We start from the raw sequence: 14,295 nt of genomic DNA, 5'->3' as shown, positions 1-14,295 counted from the left end.
CGCAGGGGGGGCATATCTCATCCTTGCCATGTTCGCATGAAGGACGGAAAGAGGGCTGCAAGGACGCGAGACGCGTAGAAATGGTGTCGTCGGTATGCTGCGCAAGATTGGTGGGTGGGTGTCGCCATGATGCACATCGTCCGGGGTGTGTACTGCGCACGTGAAGACGTGTGGTCAGACGACGATATTGGTCTGGAACCCCCAACAAGATTTCCGCCCCATATCGACGCGACTCGCAGACTGTTGATTGGGTCGTTGGCTGGCTATCAGATCGAGTCTCAACATCTGCCGCAGCATACGACGACACACCTCCACAGGCTAGGCACAAACATGGAATGGTCGATGCAAGCTTCATTCTACAACTCGCTCGCTGAAGGCTGCGCCATACAAGCTATTGCCGTCACCATGCTACTCTCCAACCCACAATCATTACCAGCCACACTCTTCATCCATTACAACGAAGTAGTAGTACCAATTTAGTAACACACGCTATCGGAAACCTCACCCGCTTTTCGTATTGCAGATAAGCAAAGAAACAAAGTGGTAATGCCCAAACGCCGTCGCTAAATGGTGAAAAGCAAGCAAGAACTTACGCAAGGGCCCAACCCACGCTAAGCTACCATCGTAGGCAGCTGCATTAGTACAGGTACAAGTAAAACGAGATAAACGAGAGACCCAAACTTGTAAGGAGAAAAAGAAAGCAAAGAAACTAAAGACAGATCGAAGAAAGCAAACGACATCGTGCTCAGGCCGCCGGTTCACCCGGCCCTAGTATCCCGCCTCTGCATAACAATCTTCGAGTCTTCGCTGCGTAGGAACTCGAAAACGCCAAGCTCGAGCCTAGCCAGCCCGTCCTTGAACAGGTATTCCGACCCCTCGGTGTTCGTCATGACTCTAAATGCCATGCAGAGCAGATCCTCGGGACTCAGTCCATCGATTGAACTCATGTTCTTCCACTTCAGTCGCATAGCCCGGAGATCGTTCATGGCGAGCAAACGATCTACCAGCCCTACGTGCGAGACACCAGGATTCGCCTGCATAGAATGGCGCAACGAGGCGATGGCCTGGCGTTCGTGCAGCCAAGCCGTCAGGATCTTGGAGACGAGGTCAAAGTGTTGAGGAAGCTCGGCGCGGAAGAGGCTCTCACCGTGGAACCAAAGCGTGTGCATGCGCACGAGTAGGGCGGGCTCATCTGGTGGCATCGTGGTGCGTGGGTAGAAGAATGTGAAGAGGCCAGCTGTTACTTCGCATTGGAGGAGCCGGAGGTCGGCTGTGGATGTGGATACGGAGCCCCTAGGAAAGGTCTGTGGTGGCTGGACGGCATGAGCCATTTCTGGTGGTTGTTGCGGTTGTTGGCTTTTGAGTACAGGCTGATGGGGTTGATGAGGTGACGCGTGTTGTGGTGCAGCGGGTTGACTAGGATTTGATGGCAGTCGCTGCCTACTCGATGGTGCTGGAGGTGCTTCTTGTGTCGGTATGAGCTGTATGCCGTACGCTGGAGCGCTTTGTATCGCGGATGCCGATGTGACCTGCTTATTAGGTGCCGTCGCCGGCTGATTAGGTGCGGCCTGCGCAAGTGGTGTACTAGATCTACTGCGGGGATGAGGTGCAAGAGAACGGCCGAAAGGATGGCTTGGGGTATTAGCCCGACTTGGTGGTCGAGGTAGAGGCTGATGTTGAGCCTGAATGTGCGGATGAGAAGGGAGATGCGCATGCTGAGAATGATGCGGTTGAGGTGGTTGCCCATGTGGCGACGCGTGATGCTGATGTGGAGTATGAGACGGTGTCTGTTGTGATCCTTGTGGCTGTGCTTGCGGTGGCTGCTGTTGCGGTTGCGGTGGTTGCGATTGATGTTGTGGTTGTGGAGCAATATGCGCATGTTGAACAGGTTGAACGGCAGGAGACTCCTTCTTCATATGTGCGCCTGCTCCATTAGCTGCTGAAGATGTGCTGACTGCTGAGAATCCTTGATTTGGAGCCGGCGTAGGAGTAGCTGGCGGTGCAGAGCGAGGTGTGTCTGTAGCAGATCGAGCCATTGCCGTACTATGTGAGGATGGCTCGTATGGGCTTGTATAGCTGTTGCTGTGACGATGCCCAATTGGATGAGGAGCTCGATGCACTTCCCTCGAAGGTTCCCTTGTTTGTTCCCGTACTGGTTCTCGGGGTGGCTCACTCGCAGAAGGCGTGTTGTTGACAGCAGTAAAACTTCCAGTGTTAACTGCGGTGAAGCCTCCAGGTGCTGAACTCGTGGAATTCTGCGTGACAGCAGAAGGCCTTGACACGCCGTTCAGGTCGTTGTTTGACAGGGGACTGAGCTGTAATCGAGCGGGCTCGGATGCGGTTCCTGGCGCCGGTGAGAATCGATGGAGAAGGCTATGTGTCGGCATTGGAGGAATGTTCTCTGTGCTGCCTGGACCCGCAGGGTAGAGTGACTTCAGTGACTTTCTTGGACTGCCTTTTCGACTCACGGGCATCGTGCTGTAAGGCCGCTTCACAGGGGAGGCTTCAAGCTCGTCATCGTCAGACATGGTTAGGTGAGCATTGCTCTTGCGCTTCTTCAGATTGATGGGTTTAACTTCAAATTCGGTGGTGGCAACAGTTTCCGGATCTGGTGGAGTGAGTGACTGTGGCGTTCCATGCGGCGACTACCATTGTTAGTCAGGCGACGGCATCAAGGTAGTATCATCACTTACAAGACCCTCGCCATCGATGTCGGCGAGCTGGTCATACTCGTTCGCGCCCGACGGCCTCTTCAGCTTCATGTTGCGGATATAGTAGCACGCTTTGATGATGATCCACCGATGCAAATGGATCTTGAGACTGAATCGGGTTTAGCGCACATCCTGACATTTGACACCTGACATGCTTATCAACACAACTTACATATCCTTATGCTCAGGTTCTTCGTAAAACAGGTCTTTGTTGTACGTCTTCTTGGTCGGGTCTGGTGTAAGTAAACAGCTCCGGTCTGCATCCCTGCCCCAAATAGCGGGTCCGTAACTCGCTAGCAGCTCTTCAAGCTCCTGGTTCAGGGAACTCGGATCCGCTGCAAAATCCAGCAATGCATCTCTTTCTTTTGGTAATTCCTTTGATAGTTTCGTCACCTCACTCGATAACTTGCGGTAGTCTGGGTTGTCGAACTTCGGAATGCCGCGGTTGGTGGTGGAGGAAGACGCGGATAGGCCCAGACCCAAGCATTCCGTCACTTCGCGTATAGTCGGATTATGCGAGCTGAAGACGGAGATCCATCGAGCACGATCCCATCGTCGCACGCCGTGCTCAAGATCCAGGGCCAAGTTATCTTTTGAGCTCATGGCGCCACATGGGTGACGGCAGGTACGTCAACAGTGAAATAGGAAGCAGGAAAACGATGATGGAAAAGTAAGCGGATGGGGATGACAATCAATGGCGCGTGCGCCAAAATGTGATGGATCCGCTTGAGTTCCAAGGTTGGGGTGATTGATGGTAGCTCGCTCGGCAAAGGTAAAAGGAGTACGTTCCACTAAGCCGCCTTGGAACAAAGTTTTCTTATTGCCAGCTGCTGCTACCCCAAAAAAACTTTGTCCAGTCTCAGATGCCGATCGTGCTACCCGTCTAGACAAAGAATCAAAGCCCCTGTACACACAGGAAGAACAAATTGCGATGCAACTGTACACTTGAGTAGGGACGGAAGAGTTTGTTGTGGGGGCGTTGGGCGGCGAAAGATTGATTGGTGATGATGATTGATGCCGGTGACGTGTAGAAGGCGAACGACGGTACGCTGCGTCGAAAAGATACCCAGAAAAGAGGTGCCTAGACGCGAGACAGTGATCCGGCAGGGGCCGCAACAAAACATGTGCAGAGGTAATACGCGTCTGCACTCCGAAGTTAATGACTCGCACGCCAATAAATCCCCATCGAGTGTAATCATAGTACCGCCCCATCCTCATTCGTTCCTACGGAGCGGGCCCCTTCACCCTTGCTTGTTCAAGGTACGACGCTTGCACTATGAGCGAAGTGGTCATTTGCTGGATTATGCTAATCATATCTATCGCAGGGATGCTCATCATACACGAGGTACAAATGAATTTGTCGCTAGCAGCACAACTCTTACTCGCATAGGCCAAAACATCCGATCCTCTTACTCAAAGCCACCATTAGCCGCAACATGCCATGAACGAATAAGCGGCACTATCACTGTTTCGTATAGCCGGGGATACATGTCGTTGGTATCGTGGTCAGGAGTTACAACTACATATGCATCTATGACGCGCTTGTCCTGGCCGTATCTACAGCTAGGTACACTTGTACTACCCAACTTCGATTACTCAACTATGCACCTCACCATTTTGTTAACCGCGGTCGCATGGTATTGATGGGAAGTAAAGCGAAATGTCGTGTCAACGCCACAGCTCGAAAGAAAAAAAATGTGAAGCGATGTGACGAATGTGCGGCGCGGTCACTCCACTCTAAAATAGGAACGTGGCATTAGGGAGATTTACGGCGCAGTGCGGAGCCTGAAGACACGCCCCCTTGGCTGCAGGGAGTAGACTAAGCGAAAGGGTATACTGCGAAGTGCTGCCGAGCCGTGTATTCGTTCGGAAACTAGTTGCCGAACTATTGAACGCTGCTCACACGCGCTCCCTATCCGACCTCGACAAGGCGATCGCAATAAAGCAATTACTTTGTCGCATAGTTTGCCTACGGCATGGTGATGGGGTGAGGCACAGCTGAGCTAGTGTAATCCTACACGGTCCTGTAACATGATCAAGTAGCTGAAACCACTTTACGGCTGACCTACCCGAATAGCTTATTTTCCCGAATTGGACGCCTAGTGGGGCCTCAACCCTGCTGATCGATCGGCACCCTGAAAACCTGAACGCCTGTAAGATCCACGTACACAGATTTTACGACTACACCAGCGCAGCACATGATACGTGCGTATCAGGATAATAGTAATCGCGACTAGCGTCGTGACTCGCCAATATACCAGAGCATACCCTTTCCCTCTTCTTCTTCTTCCTTGCGGAAGCTTTCCAAGTGGTCGTGCAGCCATCCCATGACTTGCGTAAAGTCTACAGGCTTCCACTGCATCTCAACAGCATACTTTTCCCCAGCTAATACCACGAGAGCTTGTCGCAGCAGCTCATCGCGGTCCACAGCGACATTGGGACCGAGACCGAAGCCTTGGCCAATGTCTTCAAAGTTGGCGATGATCGTTTGTGTGCAGCCCATAAGTGTGCGGTGCTGTTGAATGCGGCGCTCAATTTCGGCGGCCGTGTGGCCTTCGGCTGACCAACCTGTGTTGAAGTAAGCATGTGAAAGCTAGATAGATTTCCAGCTGGGTGAGACGTACGGTCGTTTGCTCGTAACAGAGCTGACAGATGTCGCTTCAGTTCCACCCATGTTAAAAATGCTCGTTCCCTGGCGATGAAGACGGGGATGTTCTCAATTATCCTGTTGTAGTCGGCTCGGACGCCTTCTCGCCACGTTCTTTCAAGTTGGTTAAGAAGAGCTTCCTCATCCATTGAGACGCCACGCTCTTCTCCATAGATGTACTGGCGTAGTGCTCGTAAACCATCGTAGTCCAACCCACGATACGATATACTGTTATTTGGCTGTGGTAGCTCTTCTGGTACCCCGTCATCCGACCGAAAGCTTGCGACCAGCGCGGCCATTTGAACACTAATTTGCCGATCAGCAGCAGCTTGGGTCGCGTTTGCGATCTGCTGTTGTACTGCGGCTTTGGTTTCGGTAGAATGTGCGGCTTGGGTGGGAGCAGGTCCTGACAGCGTGCTAAGGTACCGAGATTTGGATGCCTCAGCAGCGAGCTTATTCCAAACACCCTCGACGATACTACTAGGCTGTTGCGAAACCTGCTGTTCGTGTGTTTTCGTGGACGTGAACGCTGCGTTACCATTCGTCGCATGTGCACTGCCGTTGGGAGCTGTGAACCCGGCTCCTTCTCGAGGTCCTATAGTAGGACTCTCTCCAGATTCTGGAGGCGTAAGCATAGCGCTCGATGACATGGGGCTTCCACGTGAGGCTGTGTCGCCATCATGCAACACTGAATTTGGTGCAAGCGCAACAAAGGATGCTGGCGTACCACCCTCTTGCTGACCAGAAAACTCGGCGTCAGCTCGCGCTTGTCGGTTCTCTGCCTTCTTTCTTCTTTCCCGGTCCAGACGTTCGCGCGCAAGAATGACGTTGCATGCTTTCAGTCCGATCCACCAATGGAGGAGTTTGTGAATTCTAGGTGGCGATTAGCAATCGTTCGATTCTATACCAAGGACTCCCAGATAAAGGATTTGCCCTGAGATATACTTACAGTGCCCTGTCCTCCTCGTTTTCAATGTAGAGATCCCTAGGGTAGAGACCTTTTTCAACCCCGGGTTCGTTCGCTGTGATTAGATGCTCACGGTCCCCCACTCTTCCCCAGACCTTAGCGCCATGTTTCTCAAGTAAGCCATCAACCTCCTCTTTCAGACTTCCCTCGTCGCTTAGAAACTTCATAAGCTCATCCGGCTCTTTTGGTAGTGTAGAGACGACATCACCCATATCTGCGACCAGTTCGCGCACCAGGGCGGATTCAAAGTTTGTCTTGCCGCGTTTGTTGGACGACCATTTGGCGCGTAGTCCAAGACGCTCGATCAGCTCGTGCATGCGCACTTTTGATCGATTCTTCATGATGTCCAGCCAGTCCTTGGACGTTGCGTACGTGATAGCCGAGCCGTCCATGATGCCTGGGCTTGATGCATGAATCGCAATATTTCTCCAGGTAAGCTGAGTGTAAGCTATCAATGCTTCTGTAAGTAGTCGTATGAGCACCGAGCGCCGTGGCTTCGCAACTTTGCCGGGGAGCGTGATGTGTAGTGCTGATTTTCTCGGGTATGATTACATACAGATGCTCTCAAGACTGCGGGAGGACGATGGTGCAATCTTGTAAACAGGCCGCTCAGAGCATGTACGAGTCAGCACTATGGTGTGCAAGGGAAACGAACAGCATTCCGAAGATGAAATGAGAATATGATAGATGATAAGAGTACAGATGAAGAAACCATAGCGTATGAAAGCTTCGTTTACAGGGTTAGCGGCGCCCACCTGGGGATGGCAGGCGGAACCACAGGGCAATTCTTGCCGATTGGCTGAAATGTGGCGTTAGTACGACGATCGCCCCCGAACACTTACACAATGTATTGTGCATATTGCTGTTCTTCTGCGACTTGCATGTGTGTTCCAGTCCGCTACTAATGGTCGTCGTTGATGAGTCTGAGCTCTATGGATACTTTGCGCTTTTCTCATAGCCTGTTTCAGCACCAGGCATCCGCTGAGCGATAGCGGGCTTTTTCGGTTTCATGCATGCGACGCGGAATCATTGCGTTGTGGCGCCTTCCGCGGCGTAAACATGTCTAAACAAGAGCATTTCAAGACTATGCGGCGAGACCCGTGCAAAGGTAGAACTGGATTCTCTAGACGTACGTACATTCAACTGCATCTACACAGCACCACCAGGGCACACCAATATTGTGCAAATACGTTTCCGACAATCAAAACTTCTGACCAATCCGCTCAACAAGGACCATAGGCATTGATCCGGGGTATATGTAACGCAACGCAAAACGCGGTCAACACACTTTGCAGTGGTATCCAGATGTTGGTCAAAGGGATAGAAAGCACGCTTGTGGGTAGATCAGAATCCGCAAGGGTAGGAAGAGGCGCTGTCGCTACCTGTCGTTTGATGTCGCTCACACAGGATCCGATCTGCTCAACGACTTGAGTTCGATATCGATCTTAGCATTAGGATTCTCTTGCCAGATAGAAGCCTGGGCAAGTGTAAGTTGCAGACGATCGAACGCAACTTCAGTGCCTTTACGCAGCACGACTGCTTTATTGGGACCGTTACCGAGACGGTACGTCAGTCGCCAGACGTTCGTTCTGCTAATCATGCTGGCAGCAGATGGGATAGCCTCAGCATCCTCCTCCAAAAGTCCAAGCAAACCTCCGAATGACTTGCACTCGACCAATGCATGCACGAATTCATATTCAATATCATCATCAACTACTGTCCAGATGAAGCAGATTCGCGCAGCTTGCTCATCGGTCAGGTCAAGAGATATGACGTTCGAGAAACTTGCAACACTGGTAGCTTGAGATGGAGGCCTCGATGGCGCTGGTGTTATCGAACCATGATGCTTTACATCATCGGCAGGAGTTGGGGTCCTTTGGGGTGTTTGTTGTGGCCGTGGTGGCGACTGCGGTGGCGGCGGCTGCGTAAGGTCAACACTGCAGCCTGTAGGACTTTCTCGTAGTGTTTGTTGTAGCGGCGGTGGCGACTGCGGTGGCGGCGGCTGCGTAAGGTCAACACTGCAGCCTGTAGGACTTTCTCGTACAGGCTCAGACTTGTTCGTGGCACTGTCGCTGACCTTGCGCCGTTTCCGCGTTGCAGGCTCATCGATTCGAGCATCGCTATCATCAACGTGTGCTTTACTCATGACAGGCGGTGCCAGAGGTGTGGCATCCACATCAGAAAGTTTCGATAGTCTGGGAGTAGAGGAAAGACGTTTGTCATGTGTTGGCAATTGTTTTAACTTCAAAACAATATCGGCACGCTCTTTCGGTGGCAATACTGTGAGAACGGTTTCCAGTGTTCCAGCATCGCTGTCAGGGTTACGGAGAGTGAGCATCATGTAATTGTTAACAAATTTGTCTCCTGTGCCGCCATTGGAAAGCTGAATGTGTTCAAACAGCATGTTAGTGTATGTTTCAAATAAGTCTTATAGGCATAAGACTTACTTCGTAAGGACGAAAGGATTGGAGACCATGTAAAGACCTATCACTCTTTTGAGGAATCATGATTGCGAAAACTCCAGCATCGTCGTCGCCATCGAGAGGCATGACCACGACCTTCTGTATCTCGTCAATACGATGGCCTGATGACTCTGTAGCCGATCTGAGTACAACTTACGCCGTTCTTACCGAACTGCACCTCGCTTAGAGCAATGAGAGCCGACTCGTCCCTGGCACAGCCTCGGCAGATAGCGTTGCGATTCTCCCTGGGAGAACCCTGAACTATTGGAGGATATGGTGGGCTGAACTTGCTGTAGTTGACCTTGAGAAGGTGGAAAGAGGGCATCCCGCGAAATGACTCGTTTTGCCTTTCGGGAGCCAAGTAGCCAACCCAGACACCTCGTTGAAAGAGCTGGTTTGCGGAGTAGAAGTGGCCTTTCAGGTGAGGTTGCGAGCTAAAGCAATCGTACGCGGTGGTAGGACAGGCGTTTCGAGCCTGTTCATGGAGGGACGTGTCGAGCGCACGCAGCCCAGGTGACATCATGGGCGAAGTTAGTCCGCTCGACACGTTACTACGTAACGGCAGCACGTCGTTCTCCAGTGTTTGTGCTTTTGAGGTGTCACTTGTCACATTTGAAGGGATTTGTGACTGGATCTCGCGATCAGGCTGAGGGCTGGACTCGTCGAGGCTGGAGTCGCGTACGCGCTTAGAGCTTGCTGATGGATTTCTCAACACGGGCGTGCGCACACTCTTTCGAGCTCTTTGAGGCTGCACCGGCATAAGAGGCTTGCGAGGTGACATCCCGACGGTTACACGACAGCGACCGTTTGGAGTAGGCGGTGATGGTTCGCTGTTGTTCTGACGTATGAGGGAAGGAGCCTTGTCGGCAGCCGGCTAGCAGGCCACGCCTGCATGGCAGGCAGGGGTCCGATTGGCCACCTCACCTAGTGACATCTCGCATCCCGAACAACGCGAGATCTTTCTTCAATTAATCTCACATATACTCCACTCTACGTACGACAAGCGAATACCTTAAGCGAAGAATCCTTCACTACGCAAGAAGAACAGAACAGCTTCTGATGCAAGATCAAGACATTTGAGAACGAACCACAGAAAAAGTCTGCAGCTGTTCGTGGCAAGCTTCCACGGACAACCGCAACACTCCTATGCCTCTGCGATAGCATTGTTTATGTGCGAAAATGGGAAAGAAAAGAGCTGACCGTGTTGAACTTAACAAATACATCCAATCTCTTGGATTGGAGACTTATGGGATAGATCCCAACCACATAGTAAGAAACCCAATGTCCAACTACAGGCCAGTCTATGCGCTATATACAGTTGGACTGCAGGCTCTTTTCGGTTTATTGATGCGCCATCAGATACAGGATAATCTAATTGATCCATCAGATCCGAATTCGCTTAGCAAAAAGATAGACGAGTTTCTAAAGAAGGACGGTCCCATGATATGGCCTGAACCAGGTCCTGGAGAAAAACGTCATCTGCTCAAACCGCAGGACGGTATCAGCTATGTCCGCGATCTGATCTATCCGCGAGACAGCGTCATGTGGGTTTCGACTATCGATGGCTACGATACGCGCTAATGAGGTCAGCCTGAAAGAGCGCCTGCTGGCCATCTTGCTTTGCCAGGGAGCCAGCTCTGAGACAGACTCGGAGTTTGATCCTGACGACACAATCGCTGTGGACATATTAGGAACGAAGAGAGGCGACTTTGACAAGATAAACGACGAGACTGCTAGTCAACGCACAGAATCTGAAGAGGGAGAAACGGATAACAATTTTAATGAATCTGAAGACTCAGTATTGGACAGCAGAATAGCATGTCAAGCTAGCAATCGGAACACGAATCCATCCGACCCTGCTTTCAAGGTTGAGCTGCGACTTTATCGCAGCAAAAAGCGACGCGCTCTAGTCGGCCCAGGCACAACTTGGTCCTACGCAAACCTGATGCTCACGGAAGGAGCCAAGTCATGTGAGGACTTATTTGTCCTCATATGCGACGAGATCGAGGCTGACTGCAGCTTTGTCATCTTCCACTTGCCAGAAGATATGTCTATGGAGGGTTCGGTGCGCATCGATCGAGAATCTAGAGAATCTGAGTTGTTATTTCGCCGCATCCGATCTATCCTGCAAAGAGCAAGGAGATTTCCATGCGGTCCTTTGCGTCGTTCAGTCGAGGTAGAAGTCGGCTTAGGAACTGATTAGCAACCTAGAAAACATCACGTATTTCAAACCTCTCTTCGTATCTCTCTTCGCATCTCCGTTTGTCACGCACACCGCTTCGCAAATGTAGTTGGCCTTTGGTATATCCCCTTCCTAATCTTGACGCAACATCGCTCCAAAATTGAGTAGATACTTAAGCCCCTCAGCTCCGACACAGCAGTTTGACTAGATCACATAGCGAGACAGGATTGTGTATTTTTGAATTGTGTATTGTTTGGATTTTCTATGACATGACATCATTATCTGTCGTATAGTTATTGTATCCATTCCTTTTTCTTCGGTTGTCCATGCATGTTTCAGTCGTAACTACCGATCTCGATCTACCCTTCTCTCATCAACAAGCACACTCCAGTTCTTTTGCACACTAATTCCTCCTGTCGCAGTCCTCTGTGCACTGTCGTCGCTTGCCCTCCTGCCCATCTCGATCTCAACGTTATGCTCCCCCTGCCTATCGTCATCAACAAACTTGAACTCCTCCTCATCCTCAACTCGACTAATGCCCGCCAGTGTCGAGAACAAGCCTCCAGTAGCGCCCTTCTTCCTCGGCCTCCCAGAGTTCTTCAGGTTTGACCCAAAGTCGTCCATAGCTCCATGCGAGCTCGGTCCAGGCGACCGCATATCCGAGGGGCGGGAAGAAGCAAAAGAAAAGAGTCTATCAAGGCCGATCCATCTGAAAGCGGGTTTCAGACTAGGCAAACAAGCACATGTGAGACCGACGTTGACTTCAACAATAGACCATACGATGATCTCGCGGAAGTTGTAGGTGGGGTCGACTTGACCCGAGATGGGGATCTGCAGGAAGATGATCAACCGTACGAGCGAGACGATGGCGATGAAGGTGCCAAGGGCGAACATGCCCGCTAGAACGATGCGTTGAGCAATTGGTGCGTGCAGGCGCCAGACGTGCGGAAGAGGCATGCCGACGATGATGAAGTCGAGGATCACATTGGGCACCGAACCGCCGAGGTAAATGTCGCGGGTCTGAATGCATTTTCCGTTCGCGATGGTGATGTCCCAGGCGGCCTGTATGGGGTAGCAGTTGAAGATTACGCAGCCTAGCTGTGAGGGATGTTAGCTGTATGCGATCGGATTCTGAGGCATAGGTTCAGCTTACAATAGCGATACACCATGCGATTGACGCTGCAGTAACAACATATATGAACTTTCGGGATTTGATCTCAAACAGCCGCCAGTAGAAGGCTAGGACGGAAAGCTTGATAGTTGTGATGCTCAACGTATAAAGGATCTGGCCGATGTAGATGTTCCGTAGGAAGGCGATGGCTTGTAGCGGGTTGGTGATTTCATACATGTGTAGTCCCAATGACTCTCGCATGCCTGATAAGCACTTGATGTTAGCCTACGGCTCATATGGTGAGATGGAGCAGGACGTACCAATGATGCACACGTAGAAGAAACCGTTAGCCACGGCCAGTGCTACCATAGACATATAGTCGTCCATCTGAACATTACGCCATCCCCCGTGTCGCTTCCGGCAGTAGACCTTAAGGGGGACGAGTAGCATGATTAGGATGTACGTTGAGATAGCCACGCCATCCAGACGACGGCGGTAGGACTGGCTGGAGAGCTTGTCAGTGACATGTTACCCAATGTACTGTTTTCTGGTCGTGATATGACATGGGTTGAGTGAACCGCGGAGACTGAGTGTAGAAAGGGTCCAATAGCGATGATGGGCGAGTAGACAGGATTGAATTACTTACAGGCTCTCCTGTGGATTGATAATCGGTGCCATGATGCACAAGTTACACAACTCTCATCTATCCTTCGCAAGTACACCAGGTATCACGAACAAAGAGGAGCAAGAGTCGCCGTGGCGTTGATAATGATGCACGAACACGAAATACAAAGCAGTGCGGCACACCAAGTCATGATATACAATGTCAAGACGAGGCCTCCAGGCGAAGAAGAAAACCTTTCTCACATCCCAGCGCCCTGACCAAACTCCCCAGATGTTCCCAATCCACTTACCACTACCGCCGCACCCTGTCGCGGGATCCCCTTTAGGCCCCTTCAAACCCATGACGTGCCTTGCTTCTTTTGCTAATGATCGGCCAATGCGAACGCAGAATTAGGCGATGATAAGTCATAATCCGAACATCTGCGAGGGTCTTCTGGAGCTGTTGGACAAAGTATAAAGCACGGAAGCACTAAAGTGATGGCACTGACACACGGGGATGACTTGGGAAGTGGAGCGTCGTTACAGGTCAGGGGGTCCCTGTCGGCCTGAGTCCCGCTCGCTTTCACGTGTGAGTGGTTCGGGTGGGGTCGTTACGGGACTCATCCTCTAACGGAGACGGCGTGCGTGCTATGCGGGAACGAAATAGGAATCCGCTCCACAGTGGTCATCCATGGATATTTCAACATCACCCACACTCTCGTTGCGAAGCGAGTCTGAAATACTGCAGCAGTGTAATTAGTCTACCTTCAGACCGAGAAAAGAAATAAGAGCATATTTGTTTATGTGTTTCCGCGGGGTTTGATCGGTGTCTGCCGAGGTGTAGCCAAACGCGAGAGCCGCGTACCCAAAATTCGCACAACAACCTACCGTCGATCAAAATGCTCCGGGGTAACCGTTGCTGTATAATTGCCGAGCTGTTCATTGCCGGAAATGGTCGGCCTAGGCAAAATTATCCCATCCTTGGTGTTGAGCATGTGCCTGGCCGTCATTTTGGGCATAACTGGTTTAGCTCCCTTGCCCATTGCGAGTCAGAACGAGGCTACGGCTATGAAAAACGAGCCAATTGATGGCAAAAATAACCGATAACGAATTTCCAGGCGTGATGCGGCTTGCATTCACGCGCAGTATCGTCGTCCACCTTGTGGCGTTTATTCCTGCGGTATCGCGATTATGTTATGCATTGCCGAATCCTTTGGAAACGAATCGCCGGTCGGTGATGCGAGACTGTGCCGCAACGTGGGCGCAAGCATTGTGGTGGGTGGCGTACGGACCCGACGTTCTTGTTGGTTGAAATGGCCGTTTGCCAATCAAACAAGCGTGTATGCACAGTCAGGATCGCGGAAGCGGAAGCCGCCTCACACGCTGCCAGTAGCCAGTGGATACAGAAGCCACACACGCCGTTGTCTTGGTAGTTTTAGCACTGTAGCGAGGAGTCGAGAAACTGGAAGAGCCTGTCAAAAACGTGAGGGCTCCTTCCCCCCATTAGGTTATTGTCTCAAACCTGACCAGGGCAAATGCACTGCGACTTCCATGGGGTTAGCGGAGGACCCACCAGTCCGGGCAACCGGCAAATATGCCCTTGACCAATACG

General features: G+C 51.5%; 6 protein-coding genes across 6 annotated transcripts; 2 read left to right on the top strand and 4 right to left on the bottom strand.

Moving 5' to 3' along the window:
* Positions 1 to 330: 330 nt before the first annotated feature.
* On the top strand, positions 331 to 480 carry AA0111_g743 (hypothetical protein; the record flags this gene model as incomplete). The annotated part of the gene is made up of 1 exon (XM_028653764.1): positions 331 to 480. One exon carries the CDS (start codon positions 331 to 333, stop codon positions 478 to 480), a length of 150 nt encoding a protein of 49 aa, XP_028512166.1.
* A 278-nt stretch (positions 481 to 758) lies between these two features.
* On the bottom strand, positions 759 to 3,314 carry AA0111_g742 (hypothetical protein; the record flags this gene model as incomplete). Its single annotated transcript, XM_028653753.1, has 3 exons — positions 759 to 2,645; positions 2,694 to 2,820; positions 2,884 to 3,314. 3 exons carry the CDS (start codon positions 3,312 to 3,314, stop codon positions 759 to 761), a joined length of 2,445 nt encoding a protein of 814 aa, XP_028512165.1.
* Positions 3,315 to 4,944: 1,630 nt separating this feature from the next.
* Positions 4,945 to 6,717, bottom strand: AA0111_g741 (hypothetical protein; the record flags this gene model as incomplete). Its single annotated transcript, XM_028653741.1, has 3 exons — positions 4,945 to 5,279; positions 5,336 to 6,231; positions 6,308 to 6,717. The coding sequence occupies 3 exons, from the start codon at positions 6,715 to 6,717 to the stop codon at positions 4,945 to 4,947; spliced, it is 1,641 nt and encodes a 546-aa protein (XP_028512356.1).
* Positions 6,718 to 7,724: 1,007 nt separating this feature from the next.
* On the bottom strand, positions 7,725 to 9,568 carry AA0111_g740 (hypothetical protein; the record flags this gene model as incomplete). The annotated part of the gene is made up of 3 exons (XM_028653730.1): positions 7,725 to 8,708; positions 8,773 to 8,886; positions 8,945 to 9,568. The coding sequence occupies 3 exons, from the start codon at positions 9,566 to 9,568 to the stop codon at positions 7,725 to 7,727; spliced, it is 1,722 nt and encodes a 573-aa protein (XP_028512355.1).
* A 398-nt stretch (positions 9,569 to 9,966) lies between these two features.
* On the top strand, positions 9,967 to 10,990 carry AA0111_g739 (hypothetical protein; the record flags this gene model as incomplete). The annotated part of the gene is made up of 2 exons (XM_028653718.1): positions 9,967 to 10,331; positions 10,378 to 10,990. The coding sequence occupies 2 exons, from the start codon at positions 9,967 to 9,969 to the stop codon at positions 10,988 to 10,990; spliced, it is 978 nt and encodes a 325-aa protein (XP_028512012.1).
* A 324-nt stretch (positions 10,991 to 11,314) lies between these two features.
* AA0111_g738 (hypothetical protein) lies at positions 11,315 to 12,758 on the bottom strand (the record flags this gene model as incomplete). The annotated part of the gene is made up of 4 exons (XM_028653707.1): positions 11,315 to 12,067; positions 12,123 to 12,343; positions 12,401 to 12,585; positions 12,727 to 12,758. 4 exons carry the CDS (start codon positions 12,756 to 12,758, stop codon positions 11,315 to 11,317), a joined length of 1,191 nt encoding a protein of 396 aa, XP_028512013.1.
* Between the last annotated feature and the right edge of the window lie 1,537 nt (positions 12,759 to 14,295).

This window comes from Alternaria arborescens (assembly GCF_004154835.1).
Source record: "Alternaria arborescens strain FERA 675 chromosome Unknown contig_1, whole genome shotgun sequence".
NCBI classification, from domain to species: domain Eukaryota; kingdom Fungi; phylum Ascomycota; class Dothideomycetes; order Pleosporales; family Pleosporaceae; genus Alternaria; species Alternaria arborescens.
This window is presented reverse-complemented; position numbering and strand designations above follow the sequence as displayed.